The sequence below is a fragment of the Patiria miniata genome, unplaced genomic scaffold (assembly GCF_015706575.1).
Source record: "Patiria miniata isolate m_02_andy unplaced genomic scaffold, ASM1570657v1 HiC_scaffold_18, whole genome shotgun sequence".
Taxonomy (NCBI): Eukaryota; Metazoa; Echinodermata; class Asteroidea; order Valvatida; family Asterinidae; genus Patiria; species Patiria miniata.
This window is the reverse complement of record NW_024037056.1, coordinates 13,411,777-13,426,409: the sequence shown is the minus strand read 5'-3', so window position 1 is coordinate 13,426,409 and position 14,633 is coordinate 13,411,777. Positions and strand designations below refer to the sequence as shown.

The following is a 14,633-nucleotide window of genomic DNA, read 5'->3' as shown; positions in this document are numbered from 1 at the left end:
TTATTTTAACTGTCGGCTTCCAGAAACATTTCATCGTTTGAAGTATGAACATATCATTGTTTGAAGTATTGTGTGAAGCATTCATTTCATTGATTTCATTGAAAACAATTAATATGTTTCCGCATAAAAAAAGTATCGCACCGTACCCGTGCACTTTGTACTTTTTTGTGCATTATAAGGAAAAGAGATAAGTTAATGCTCTAGCATTATTTTCTTTAATTCAAGGTAATTAAAACATTCCTGGCTACGCCACTGCTTACAGGCACCTTAATAACCCTACTCATGGTGTTTTCTCTTCAATTAAACTTATCCCCCCCCCAAAAAAAAGTTTTGATGAAAATAGACACGGCTTCGAACCACAGATCTTGCGATCCATAGGTCGTTCCGTTATCCACTTGGCCACTGTGGCAGCTCGACGAAAGCCGTTCTTTGAAATGCTTTAATGTACATGCATGACAGAGTTATAGCAATGGTGTGACGACATTGTTATTTCTTATGAATAAACATCGAACTAGCTGAATAATTATGATCATTGACGATGTGTGCTGCAAATAAAAAACACCGCGGCCTGAACATGGGCAGCTTGTACGCCGGTTATAGTGCGCCCTCATGGCGTTAATCTCCTTTCAACCTCTCAAGCGTACATCATTTCCCCAATAAGAGCCGAACCAGCGAATGGGGTGAAGGTCAAACACATTAATTCCCATGCTTTCATTTTGGATGCGGTTTTGATGTTGTTCTCGTTTTTAAATTAATATTCATGAAGATATATGAACGATTATATACTTTTTCTCACAGATGATCCCTGCGAAAGTAACCCGTGCTGGAATGAAGGAAGTTGTGTTAATTCTTCTGCCGATTTTAGTTGTATTTGTGCCCCTGGATTCATCGGATTATTCTGTGAATCGCAGAGCCGTAAGTACAGGACTGTAAGCTTGGGGTGGGGTGGGGCTTTCAGAGCGGTGTTTCGAATGAATCCGCCCCCATGCTCTGTAAAAGTGATGAGTTACACGACGTTTAATATGCACTTCATGACAATGTGGGCAAGACCTTTGCAACTCATTGCTTTGCCCGTCCAGGAGTAAATGGGTATCTGTGGGCAGAGTTTGTGTGTTTGATTTAGTCAGTGGTGTATATATTGCAGCATCGAGCTTATAGATGGTCCTTGGCACATTTTTAATTGGCCTTAATACGATCAGGGATAATAATAATGTTCTTTGTTTTTCCTTGATTTCGTTTAGATCCTCTTGACTTGGTCTTTGTGACCGATCTGATTCCTCCAGGGATTTATGTCGCACCCACAGACACCTTCAACTTCACTCTCATCCCGGGTTTAGACGGTAGCCATGTCAACATACGTCAACCACGCGCCATTAACTACGACCCATTAGAGCGCATGGTGTATTGGACTGATTATGATGGCACCTTCTCGACTTTAAATCGGGCCTTTTTGAACGGGAGTGGAGTGGAAGTTCTCTTTATGGATCTTCAGGGTAAGCCGATTTGGCATTTTGTGTGTTTGTGCTGGCCCTCGTTGTGCCTATCTGACTGAGTGGCTGGCTGGCTGACTAACTGACTGACTATAACTTGTGACCTGGGCAGTGCTATCGTTTAGGATTAACCCTGTCCAGCCAATTGTGTAGATCAACCAAATCGAATTTTTGTTACCTATCAAATTAGAGAGTTTTCTTGCCACTTATTTTTAGTTCCAGATGGTTTGACTCTTGACGTTGAGAATCGTGTGATGTATTGGACGGATGATGGCAGTGATCTGATCGAGAGAGCTACTTTGGACGGTCGGGAACGATCAGTGGTTCTCAACTTGGCAAACACTTCCCTCGGAAATGTACAACCAAGGGGGATTGTAGTTGACCCTGCTAACAGGTATACATGAGGCTCACCATACCATTGGACCAGTTCAGATTTTGCCATTGCAGCCAGCCTTTGTGTTAAGGGGGAGGCGACTGATTCCCTGCCTCAATCTTCATTCTTATCCTGTTTTTTTCCCCAGACATTTGTACTGGACTGATTGGGGTACCGCACCAAAGATTGAACGAGCTGACACAGACGGCTCAGGTCGTCGCGTACTCATCGATACTTCGCTACAGTGGCCGAATGGTATAGCCCTTGATCTGGAGGGTAATTACTTTGCCTGCGTTTTCCTTCATTTGTGTGTTTTTTTAAATTGCCATATCAGAAACAAATCCCTTGTTGGAATTAATAGACTCTGTGCGTAACAATTTCCCCCAATCATACAAAAAGTCATTGTGACTACCCACAGTAACTAAAGTTGAACGAATGTGACATTACATGGTTTCCTGCAGAGTGGTTGATTTTATAGGATGATTATCGAAGGAAAGTACTATAGCAAAAATTATTAAACGGTTCTGTGTGAGTTGCATACGTGTAGAAGCAACGGCGTTTCCCCTCTTGTCCAACCCAAACCCCCATTTTTTTAATAATAATAATAATACAAAATAAAGATTAATGATATTACTTGGAAATGACTCCTTGTTCTTCAGGGGGAAGGCTGTACTGGTGTGAGGCTTTTTTCGACCGCATCGAATACTCGGATCTTTTGGGTCAGAATCGAACTGTTCTTGTCAACTCAGCTACCAGCATTAATCCGTATGATATCTTTGTCTACTATGACTTCATCTACTGGGCTGACTCGACATCACGCAGCATTCAGCGTGTTGAGGCTTCGGGAAGGCTGGTGGGGCATCACGGCTCGGATAGCTTTGGAAATCCTTATGGAATTCACATATCTAAATGTAATTAATTCATTATCACTTTTGTCGTCAACTTATGCCTATAAATTGCCTTCCTTTGTACAGGGTGAGTCAAAAGAAAGTGACCAGGATTAAAAAGCAATCAATTTTAATTTTTAATAAAAATTTTAATCTTTAAAAAGCGTGTTCTTCCACTCATCTGAAACAAATAATTACTAAAATTGATCTTTGCCATCCATGTTTTACTAAAAGAGCCCAGTTTTATTGCTGTCTATTGAATGCCATTGGAAGCTATTGAGTATTGACAATTACAGATTACACAACAAGCATTCAAATACAAATGAGATTTTAATAATTGAAATCGGACTGATCCATTATTTTTACTGTCAGATTTTGTGTTATGAGGACCAAGTCAACTCTTTTCCCCCTGAAATTATTGAATGACAGTCTTAGATAACGAACCTCCGATGTTCAGTGGTTGCCCTGGTGACGTCATCATTCCTGCCAAGCCATCGTCCAATCAGGTGGCTTACAGCTGGCCTCCACCTCTCATCTCGGACAATGCTGGTCCTGTGAATGTCACGTTCAGTTGCCAAGCAACCACAGTTTTGAAATGTAACAAAACCGGCAGTGGGATCTTCACAGTTGGTGTTACTACAGTGATCTACAACGCTACGGATACATCTGGCAACCATGCCACGTGTCTTTTTAAAGTCACCGTCATAGGTTTGTCCACAATTAGCTTGTTCACTTTTCCAAGTATCTTTGAAGATATCATTAGTTTGTGTTTTTCCTTTTCTTCTTCTGTTTTTTTGAAGGGGGTCCATGAGCAATGGGCACCATTTTAAACCCATACAGTTGCTTTGTATATGCGAGAAATTATTATGGTATATAACAATATCTCTTCATATATTTTTTTATTGAATATTTAGTGGTGGATCTAGTATGCCCAGCAAATTTCACAGTCGATACGGAGCCAGGTTTCACCAATACCAGTGTTAACTGGATGGAACCGGTTGTTACTGGATGGGACGGACCAACCAACTTCACCTCAAGCTTCAGTCCTGGCGATGAACTCGAGATAGGTAGCAATGATGTCAACTACCAGCAGCGGTTTGAGTACGGCCTGAGTCTGAACTGCTCGTTTTCGGTTCAGGTTATCGGTGAGTGAGATTTTTTCTTTTAGTTTTGTTTGTATGTTTTTCACCCAGGTAAGTTGAAAATGAAGAACTTATATATAATTTAAAAAATACCATGCACAAGTCACACTTTTTGCAATTTGCGTGTGACCTCAATAATGACATATATTCTTGCCGTTGCTAGATGAGTCCACAGAAAGGAAATTTAAAAAACTCAAAAGACACAATTAAAACACGATATTTAGTTGCTTTGTTCCGTATGTAATATATATTTTATTTCACAATACTAAATAAATATTTCGAGTTTGTCTTGTTGTCTTTTAGGGTATTTTTGCCTTTTAGGAGTAGAAAGAGATATAGGCTAAGTGATCTTTTGTTGCTTTGTTCAGCATGTCATATTGCTTTGATAGAAATATTACATGCATATTGGTGTTTTTGTCTCTTAAGGTTTTTGTCCAGCCAGCACCACGAATGATGCTCTTCATGGCCGGTTGATGTGGCTTGCAACAAGAAGAGGCACAACAGCAGAATCGTTCGAGAGATGCCCGCTCATTACATCAAAAGGTGAGACGACAATTAATTGTGAATCTAATAATAATAATATAATAGTTTGGAGGCTAATACTTGCAGCAGAAGCAGGTGAGCATAACGTTTCCAAGTAAACTGTCATTGTGAAGGAGAAAATCTATATTTAAACAGAATTGGTTTAATTTACTCTTCTAGAATTTGAAGGTTAAAGTGTAATAGGATGTTCCTTTTTTTATTAGATTTTAAAAAAAAAATCACTTTTGATAATTATATTGGTTAATTTTGGATACAGCTGGGGATCCGTTAGCTGTTCGCAGCTGCTCCGTTGTACCTCCGCCGGACTATTTCCAGTGGGGAAACCACGTACCTCGCGGTTGCGGAGAAGAAAGAAACAATCTAACTCTGGATCAAGTCAAAGATGTAAGCTTTGAAGTTCAGACCTTTAGAATGTAAAGTGGAATGGGTTATAACCGATAATGTAAAAAAATTGACCGATAGTGTAGTAACATTTGCTACATGCATAATTCAACTTTTGTTACATTATCGGTTAGTGATGCAGTATCGGTCAATTGTTGTTACACTATCGGTTGGTGATACCTTATCCGGTGGTAACTACATTAACAGTTGTAACAGGCTTCTTTTACGCCCAAGGTTCTATTGTTATTTATGACGCAATGTTGGCAGCTATTACAGATTGAGATTCAATGTGTAATGTTGTCGTTCAATCAGTATGTCCGACGTAATTCTATCCATGTTGAATTCTTTTCTGAGTTGACTGAGAGGGTCCATTGAGAAACTAAGTAAATGTATCTTCTGCATCTGGCAGGTTAACGTCAGTCTAGGGAACGTAAATGAAGTGGCTGAGTTTCTGGCCAATCAGACGTCAGAGTCAACTGAAAGTGCAGAAAATGTCCAAGCGGTCTCCACCATTTTGATGAACATTGTCGGGGCAGGATCAGGAGATCGTGAGGTAGCTTATAAACAAAATGTGTTGAACTAAAAAGTTGCAATTTGTGGAAACCGAGGAGCGAATAGATCTTCACAAAAGTGACATTTCACCGATTTCAAGGTTGTGGCTTTATAAGATGGCAAACTTCTCAATACTCCAATTGATTTTGTCTCAGCTTTTTAGGGTTTCTAGTTGGGACACAGGCAACTGTGTAAAATTGACTTGCAAAGGACACTCATGCACATCTGACTGAGATGCATTTCCACAAAACAGGCATGGGGGTCAAGGAAAGTAGAGTTTTCTTAGCATTACTCAAAAGTTCCATGGATGCTTAAGATAATAAGCGATTGTCCGATTGATGTAGCCGGACACTGGTGTGGAAATGTTGATCAGTTAGTGCTTTATGCAAATTTCACGTACCAGCTTGTATTATTGATGAACACCATGTGATCACGGTTTAGCCAATCAGAATAAAGAATCAGCAAAGAGTCTGTTATAAGGAAATTATTGACAAAGCATTTGCAGCAGGATTTCCAACAATCTTTTACTTTTACCTCACTGATGGCACATAGTACACATGCTGCCTGCTCATACTTGAACAAACATCCAAAGTAAACTGTGAACTAGAAGATGCACAAAATGTTGCACTGAACGTAATCCTGTAAGTCGTCATAATAGGTAGTTCAAATAGTAACCCAACTGTTAAGCTTTTTGAAATGAGATGGTTGCCAGTGAACATGGTGAACAGTGCCTTCTAAGGCCAACCAAAATGTCTTATTGTGGAATTCGAGTATTTATCAATTTTCTTGAAGGTAACTGAGTTGGTGATACAGACGGTAAGCAATGTCATCATGAGCACTAGCCAGACTCCAGACTCCCAGACTCCTGAGGTCAATGCTGGCAGCTCCTCAGCCATCGTTCAGTCTGTTGAGGCTCAAGTTTCCTTGACTCTGAGACAAGAGGGTCCGGTCAGTATACAGCAGGACACCATCCACGTTGAGGCGGTCAGTCTGGACCAAATGCAGGTTAGCAACGGACTCACCTTCGTATCTGCTCCGGAGCAGGAGACCGGACAGTCTTCACCGCAAGAGGGCAGTCTTGTCGGCACTAAGGTCACGACCTTGGTTAATGCCAGTGATGAGGTGCCTCAAGATGTGATAGCTTCAATCCGGTTACCAGCTAGCATTTTCAGCAGTGGTAAGACTGATTTTCAGTGGAGGCGTTGTTCAATTACCTTAAAGAAACATTGTAAATAAGAAGGGCTGTAATAAGTTTTGCTTATTAAAAAAATATTGGGTTTACTTTGTTTCCTACTTGATTCCTTTTTGTATCATCTGCATCCCCTGCTAGGCTTGACTTGTGAATTTCTCCTATGTAAGTTTGCTAGCTGATGCCTTTAAGACAAGGTGGGCATGTCTTCAATCTTTTTCTGACGTCGCTGATAACTTTTAGAAAACAGTTCCCAGCCGCTGCGGGCGAGTTTCATTGTCTACGCTGATGACACCTTGTTCAAGTCAGCTCGTATCAATGGCTCCCAAGAGAATGAGAACGGTTCGAGCCTCCGGGTTGCGGGGACTGTCGTCTCACTGACTGTGCAAGACGTTGAGTTGGTCAACCTCACCGAACCAGTGGTCATCCAATTCAAGGTATACTTCATAAAGCAATGGTGGAGTTCCCTATCTGGGAAGACAGTCCGTCATTTTAGATCAGCATCCAAGACAAAAACAATCCTGATTTGTAGTTTTTTAGGTTGCAGTATTTAATACTTATATTATACAGTCTTATTGTTTGGTTTATTGTTGTTGAGTGCACAGTCCAACGTTGTATCTAACGTTGTCTCAAACAGGCACCATCCATTAATGAAACAGAGAGAAACAGCACCATCCAGTGCGTCTTCTGGGATTTCGATCTGAACGACGAAGTCGGCGATTGGTCGATGGCTGGTTGCTTGCTGTCAACAGAGACCAATTATACAGTGTCCTGTAACTGCAGTCATGCGACCAACTTTGCCATTCTTGTGGTATGCCATTACTTGCCATTACTTGCCATTACTTGCCATTCTTGTGGTATGCCATTTTGTTGCCATTCTTTGCCATTACTTGCCATTCTCGTGGTATGCCATTACTTGCCATTCTTTGCCATTCTTGTGGAGTGGTAACTGAAATGCTGTATTTTCCTATGCTTGTCTTAGAGGTCCTTTGAGGTTCACTACAAAAAGTAAGTTGGAGAAAATAAAAATTGCATGTATTTAAGCCAAACCCCATATCCTCACAGAGAAGTGGAAGTTTCCATATGTTTAAAATCTTTGGGGAAAAAAACACAATGTGCAGTTTCCTGCAGAGTAGAGTACTTTCAGAATTCGGTTTGGTTCTTACAAAATAAATTTGAAGAGTTAGGGTTAAAGTGACAGATCATGGGATTAATGTTTTTTTAGAAGAAAATGAAAGAGATTAAACTTTGTTTAGTTCAGATAATACGTTTACTCTTTCAACTTTTAAGTGCTGAGGGAAACACTAAATGGTATGTTGATTCAAGATTTCTCTTCATTTACTGTTCTTCCTTTATCAAGGATGTTCAAGGACAGAAGGACGAACCAGGTGATCCATTCCAGAAGGCATTGGAAATCATTAGCCAAGTTGGTTGTGTCCTCTCCATCATTGCACTGGTCATCACCTTGACTGTGTATCTTGCTATCAAGTAAGATCTTCTGTCAATCTATTTTAGAGCTGAAGGCTAGGCAGCTAAGTTATTAGAGCACTGTTCATCCTTGCAGTAAACCAGACATAACAGTTTGCAGTTCGTAGCAAAAATGCCACATGTACATGTACACGGAGCCTTTTACATGATTCCCTTGATTAGATTTTGTTCCACGCTTTAGTCGTTCCAACAATGCAAGCTTTTTCTGTAACCATAGGAAACTGCGAAACGGCAAATCTCGTCAGATCTTCATCCATTTCTGCTTCTCCTTGCTGATGTTGTACATCGTGTTCCTTGCCGGTGTCGACAACGCAAGGGTGAGTGTGAATATGACACCAGAAGCATGATTACTCAATCAGTTTGCTGATTGTTATATTTGTGTTCACTTGCTTTACACTTTTGAAAGATTGAATTGTTAAGTTATAACTGAAATACAAAAACATTGGGTTTACTTCTTTGTAGTAAGTGATGTTCCATATTGTGTAGTAATTTTCTGGTTGCTAAAAAACAAAATCAGATTTTAAATCACTTATTGAAGGTTTTAATTACAGGGTACTGGAGGTGGTTGTGTGTTTGTGGCTGCTTTACTCCACTACTTGACTCTGTCCTCTATGATGTGGATGGCCGTTGAAGCCAGGAACATGTACGTCAGTACGGTGAAGGTGTTCCCAGAAGACGCGCCTCGATACATGCTCAAGGCTTGCCTCATCGCTTGGGGTGAGTTTATCACAATTTCTTCGGCATAATTTAATACTAGCCTATTTGAAAAGGCTAATACATGACTCACCACGAATGACGTACTTTGGCAGATGTTAACATTATCTCAATATACTGTTTTCCAGGATCTCCACTGATTGTTCTAACGATCACCTTGGCTGCAGCAACTGATCACTACGGAAACGAGCATTAGTAAGTAAAACAAACAACAAAATAGACATCTTCTCTCCATTCTTAAAGAAGATGTTTTATCTCTTACTGATTTCCATGTATCTCTTTTCAGCTGCTTCCTTGAGCCTGATCTTGTGCTGTACCTCGGCCTCCTTGCTCCCATCGGTCTCATCCTTCTCCACAACATCATCACCTTCATCTTGGTCATGCGCAGTCTCCTGAAGGTCAAGGAGGAATCTCGCTCCCAGCAGATCTCCAAACGCCTCCAGAATGCCGTGGCCATCTCCGCCCTCATGGGCTTGACCTGGTGTTTTGGGTTTCTGGCAATCGAAGGAGCCAAGTTTGCCTTTCAGCTCATCTTCTGTCTGGCTAACTCCGTGCAGGTTGGTACCTGCCAAACAGCAACATGAAACCCTTCTTTCACCAGAATTTTCTTCGAGGAACCTTACAAAATCTTCGAAATCCCCCTGTGCAAGAATCTCATTAATTGCACATTCTTTGGACTTCTAAAGACAGAAAGAGCATATAGTCACCCCAGTGGCGAGAGCCTTCCTCACCCCTACGAACTCCTCTGAGAAACCTCTTGTAGAATTTCGAAATGTCTGGGCGGGTCACGGCTAACGGTTGAATGAGAATAATTGTAGTCATCTTTCTGGAGCATTAATTGTAGGCTAAGCAGCCATCTTCAAAATTAGAATGTTTGATTGGTATCGCCTTGCATTGGTATAATTATGTTCTTGTTGAATTTGCCTTTAACAGAATCCTCAATAAAGGTCCACAGAGCCGAATAATTTGTTCTTGGGCTAGACAATATCCTGAATGAGAAAATCAGTGTTCAAGGATGTCTTTGTTCCATTCATTTCAGGGTCTGATTGTCTTCATCATGTTTTGCGTGCGACGTGAAGAGGTCCGCACCGCCCTCGCACCGTACATGAAGCGCATCTGCTGCGGTCGCACCTGTGATTTACAGGTGCCGTGGAGAAAGGATAGGTCACCTAACATGCCGATGTTGTCTGAGTCGGTGCCAACTTCACCATTGACTGCCCAAACTGCTGAAATTGACATGTCCGTGTCAGGCCCGTTTTAGTGACTGCGATTCTCGCTGTCTGAAGCGTCGATCTTCAGAGTCTGCGTATAGAATACTTAATTCGCTCTTTCCATGCTCCGCCATAGGCATGCAAAGCCTCGATCTGGTAAGTTTACACAATGAAAATAGCCGGATTTGTGATCTGAACCCCGACACGAGAATCACTGAACCGGCTATTTTTATTGTGTAAACTTTCCAGATCAAGGCTGTGCATATGCCTATGGCGGAAGCGTGAAAAGAGCGAATTGACCTATCGCCGTTTGCGAGTTAGCCACGCCCCTTAGACAACCCTATGGTATTTGTGTACACTAAGTTTTGTTTGTTTCAGATGTTGCGCGTTCGCGCCCATTTGTATATCATGAAATTGGACAATATTTAACAAGCTGCGTGGACGCGATTTCGTGGACTTCGTGCCAGAACAGTAGATGGGACTGACAGGGACACTCGTGCACATGCCAGTCGGCACGTGTAAGCGTGATTTGTGCACGACTTAACTTATACTAAATCCTCGGGGAAAAAACTTGTTGCGTCTTTGTGTGAGCTTCAGGCGCCATTTGATTACATAATGTATGTCTATTCCCAAAGATCTCCACCTATACTCTCCCTGTATAACCATTGACTGTACACGAAGTCCACTGTGACCACTGGATAAAGTATATACCAGCTATAGACCTTTCTGTGCTTGGTTGGCAAACTGCATTTTTGCCAACCACGGCCAGCAAAACTATGGAAGGTCCAACACTGCAAAAATGAAGAAGAGTTATTTCAGATCACCAAAATATTATTTGATACTTGAAAATACAACATTTTCAACAAAGCTACAAAATAATTCCTAAATATGCCTTTTTACTATTATATGTGTTGATGGCGTTATGAGGACTTTTTTTTGGAAAAATATGTTGCCAACCACGGCTTCAAGTTATGCGCTTACGGCAGCCCATACAAAATTGCCAATGTTTACAAACAAAAGAAAGGCCTATAAAGGTGCACTCAAGTAACATTTTGATACCCCAGTTGCTAGCAAAGACTGTCAATCGTCCAAGATCGACAACGGCTTATGAAAAACGATGTACGGTTTGAAAAGTTGCAGTTTAACGAGGTTGTGGAATGCTCGAAGACATTTCCGTCATTTTTCGGGTATATGTAGCCTAAGGTGTGATGAAATAAAAACGACTACTGTTTCTGTCATAAAATGAGTGCAAAAGGTACTTTTGAGAGCTATTTTTCAAGTCCTGTCATGCTTGTTTCGACCCGAACGTGCAATTTGTGTAAAAGTCGTCGTTGCGGGCAGCAAACAAAACGCAGTAAATCATGACGTAATAAACAGGACTCCCGATGCAGAGTAGCATAAACGAGTCCTGTTTATTACGTCACGATTTACTGTGTTTTGTTTGCTACCCGCAACGACGACTTTTACACAAATTGCACATTTGGGTCGAAACAGGACCTGAAAAATAGCTCTCAAAAGTACCCTTTGTACTCATTTCATGACAGAAACAGTAGTCGTTTTTATTTCATCACACCTTAGGCTACATATACCCAAAAAAATGACGGAAATGTCTTCGAGCATTCAACAACCTCCTTAAAAGATACGCGAGGAGAAGGTGCTGAGCGCAAACACACATGCCCGTTAGTGTCCCCTATCGACTGCATAGTGCCAGATCAAAGCGCGGGTAATTCGAAGCATGCTCCCATATGCATGGCAAGCAATCGGTATTCCCTGTCGGTATGCATGCAAGCGATCGGTATTTTCTGCCGTTCGTTTTGGGCAGTGTAACATTGTCACGCAGCAATGAATTTCCCCTGCGGCGTGGGCCTACTCTTTAGATTTGCAACTGTCAATCTTGGACGATTTACAGTCTTTGGTAGCAAACGGGTTATCAAAATGTAGCCAACAGAATTCCCCAAAGGTGTGTATATTGGTGTTAACATTATGACGATCACATTCAAAATGATGACCCCTTCATATGAGTGTGGACTTTCTATTTTTGCATTGTTTATAAATGTTACATAGTTAAAAGTATACTATATTTACTCAGAATGACGGTATAACGTTATTATTGTAGTGAGACGTCTTTTACGAGGCACCGTACAATTGGCACACAGCCCAGAAAAATGTATACAAACGCGCACTCAGTGCCGTGAACGCGCGAATATCAGCCCTTTTCTGCCTGCACACCGAAGTGTGAGTATCGTGTGCATAGATTTGTGCTTAAAAACAAACATTTTAGTTTCAAATGAGCGGCATTTGTATCTTCTTTACATGCTAATGTCATAATGCAAGTTCTCTGCTACCGCTGGGCTATGTTTTAGTTTATTTCATGTTGACAAAAGGAGTGATTTTTGGGTGAATTAGTCATCGCAATCTCAAATTTTTAATCACCGTGTTCATCGTGTAAGTCACATGTTGATTAATTGCAATACGGCTGTTTCATGTCGGGTGCAATTTGGAAGGCCGAGTTCACAACACAGCCGTACACTGGCCAGGCGTTAGGGGAACCGGGGAACCTTAGGACACTTTTAACCTGGGAAACTTTGGGCACTTTAAACCTTAGAGCACTTTCAACCATAGGGCAACTTTATAGAAATACAAACTTTGTTACTATAATGCATCATTGGCGACTTTGTTATAATGTGTAGAGCTGGAAACTTGAATCTTATAGGGCCTACTACGCTTTTTGTAACACTTGTTTTGTGAGTTACAATTGAGATCGGGGTGTAAACTATTGTGATCGATTTTTGTAAACAAGTTCATGAGACCAAGTTTCCTAATTCTGTCAACTGGCGCATGCGCAGTGCAATCAAAGAGTCCGTATTTCATGGCGACCAAATTTCACACTATATTTCGAAGTAGATTAATGAATCATCGAGTTGTTTATAAATTCATTTACAACTTGGGTTTTGTAACCACAGTTTTAATAATTGAGGCTACAGTGGCCAGATGTCGACCGACTTGCAGATTTATTTAATCTATATTATCACAAGTATATTATCACAATTGGAACCGTATGAAATCATCTGAGTATGTATTGAAACCTCTCGTATTAATTAGCTTGGTAAGAATATTGTACAACCATTCTGAGTACTTCGTATTTAAAATTGGCAGAAAAACAGGCTCCCAATATCAAATCGTTGCCATTAATATTTATCTGCATAATCATTAAAAAATCTGTAAATAAATGAAATCATCTGCGTTCAGTGCACTGAAACCTTAAAGACTAATTAATTAGCCTCGTATAAGAACATTGTACAACTATTTTGAGAACTTCGTATTTTAAAATTGCAATAACAATGGCTTCGTTTAACATCTTTAAAGTTAAAAATTATCTGCATAATAATGTAGTACAGTGTAGTACAGTGCATTAAAACCTTAAGTACTATTAAGCTTCGTAAGAACATTATACAACCATTTCGAGGACTTTATATTTAAAAATGCAACAACAAAGGCTTCGCATAACAAATCTTTAAAGAAATTGTCTGTATAATCAGTAAGTGAAAGATGATATTGATGAAATCATCTGCGCACAGTGCATTGAAACCTTAAGTACTAATTAGGTCGTAAGAACATTATACAACCATTCCGAATACTTTGTATTTAACATTGTAATAAAAAAGACTCCGTATACTAAATCTATACAATTAATAATTATCCACATAATCATTAAATGAACAATGAAATTGATGAAATCATCTCCGTACAGTGCATTAAAACCTCACGTATTAAGGCTTCATAAGATGTCATTCGATCATTCTGAGTACTTCGGATTTAAAAATTCAATGCAAAAAGGCTACGTATATCAAATCTTTAATACAGATAAGTATTTTCTGCATAATCATTTAGAGTACATGTATACGGAAACATATGTTTTACGTTTTTACTATGTATTTCATTCGATTTGAATTTTATCTTGTTCGCATGGTTAAACATGAAGTTTGGGTAGGCCAAAAAAAATATATATGCTATATAAATGTGCATCAACAATAGTCTGCTTGTACATAACAAGCACTATATCCTTGTTTTAGTCAGATTATAACTTGCAACCTACCTACGCAAAAGCATATGGGTTCCCCAATTGTACCGCAGAAAAAAAATCGGAGGAGTTTTGATCATGCATCCTTCATACATCCCGAGAGACGTCGTAATCGTTTGGTATGATAATGAAAGATTCAGCGAATTTTGTACATGCTTTCTAAGTGTGCGTGGTATTCGATTGCGTTTGCTTGCGAATTTGCAAGGAGGCCTAGGAGTGACAAAATACATGACAGAGCAAGCCTGCCCAACTGTTCACAGTTTATGTACACGCATTCCATGATAGCATTTCATGTTAGCAAGTAGTATTTAACAGGTACACTCAGCAACGTTAAAAGTATAGATATATATATTTGAATAAGATGTGTTTTTGTTGAACTGTATACACAATATTATTATACCATAATTTGTTGTAATTTTCCTTGCCATGCCTTTCTAAGTCCTGGTGCGTTTTGTAACCTTTTTCATTTTCAGTCGAAGAAATTCTTGCATAGAGGACAAACTCCCTTCATTTCTGATCTTGATTAAATTTCATAGAGCGAAACTACTATTGTGTGCCGCGTTCATATCTCTGATCAATGCC

General features: G+C 40.1%; 2 protein-coding genes across 2 annotated transcripts; both read left to right on the top strand.

The window, feature by feature from the left end:
• Positions 1-714: 714 nt before the first annotated feature.
• On the top strand, positions 715-1,552 carry LOC119725152 (fibropellin-3-like). The gene is made up of 2 exons (XM_038196512.1): positions 715-915; positions 1,242-1,552. Exons 1-2 carry the CDS (start codon positions 771-773, stop codon positions 1,550-1,552), a joined length of 456 nt encoding a protein of 151 aa, XP_038052440.1. The 5' UTR covers positions 715-770.
• A 1,603-nt stretch (positions 1,553-3,155) lies between these two features.
• On the top strand, positions 3,156-10,295 carry LOC119724696 (adhesion G-protein coupled receptor G6-like). The gene is made up of 14 exons (XM_038195869.1): positions 3,156-3,458; positions 3,665-3,895; positions 4,319-4,435; positions 4,692-4,819; positions 5,226-5,369; positions 6,161-6,545; positions 6,801-6,994; positions 7,195-7,368; positions 7,918-8,045; positions 8,263-8,362; positions 8,597-8,762; positions 8,888-8,954; positions 9,046-9,316; positions 9,799-10,295. Exons 1-14 carry the CDS (start codon positions 3,173-3,175, stop codon positions 10,018-10,020), a joined length of 2,613 nt encoding a protein of 870 aa, XP_038051797.1. The 5' UTR covers positions 3,156-3,172; the 3' UTR covers positions 10,021-10,295.
• The last annotated feature ends 4,338 nt before the right edge of the window (positions 10,296-14,633 follow it).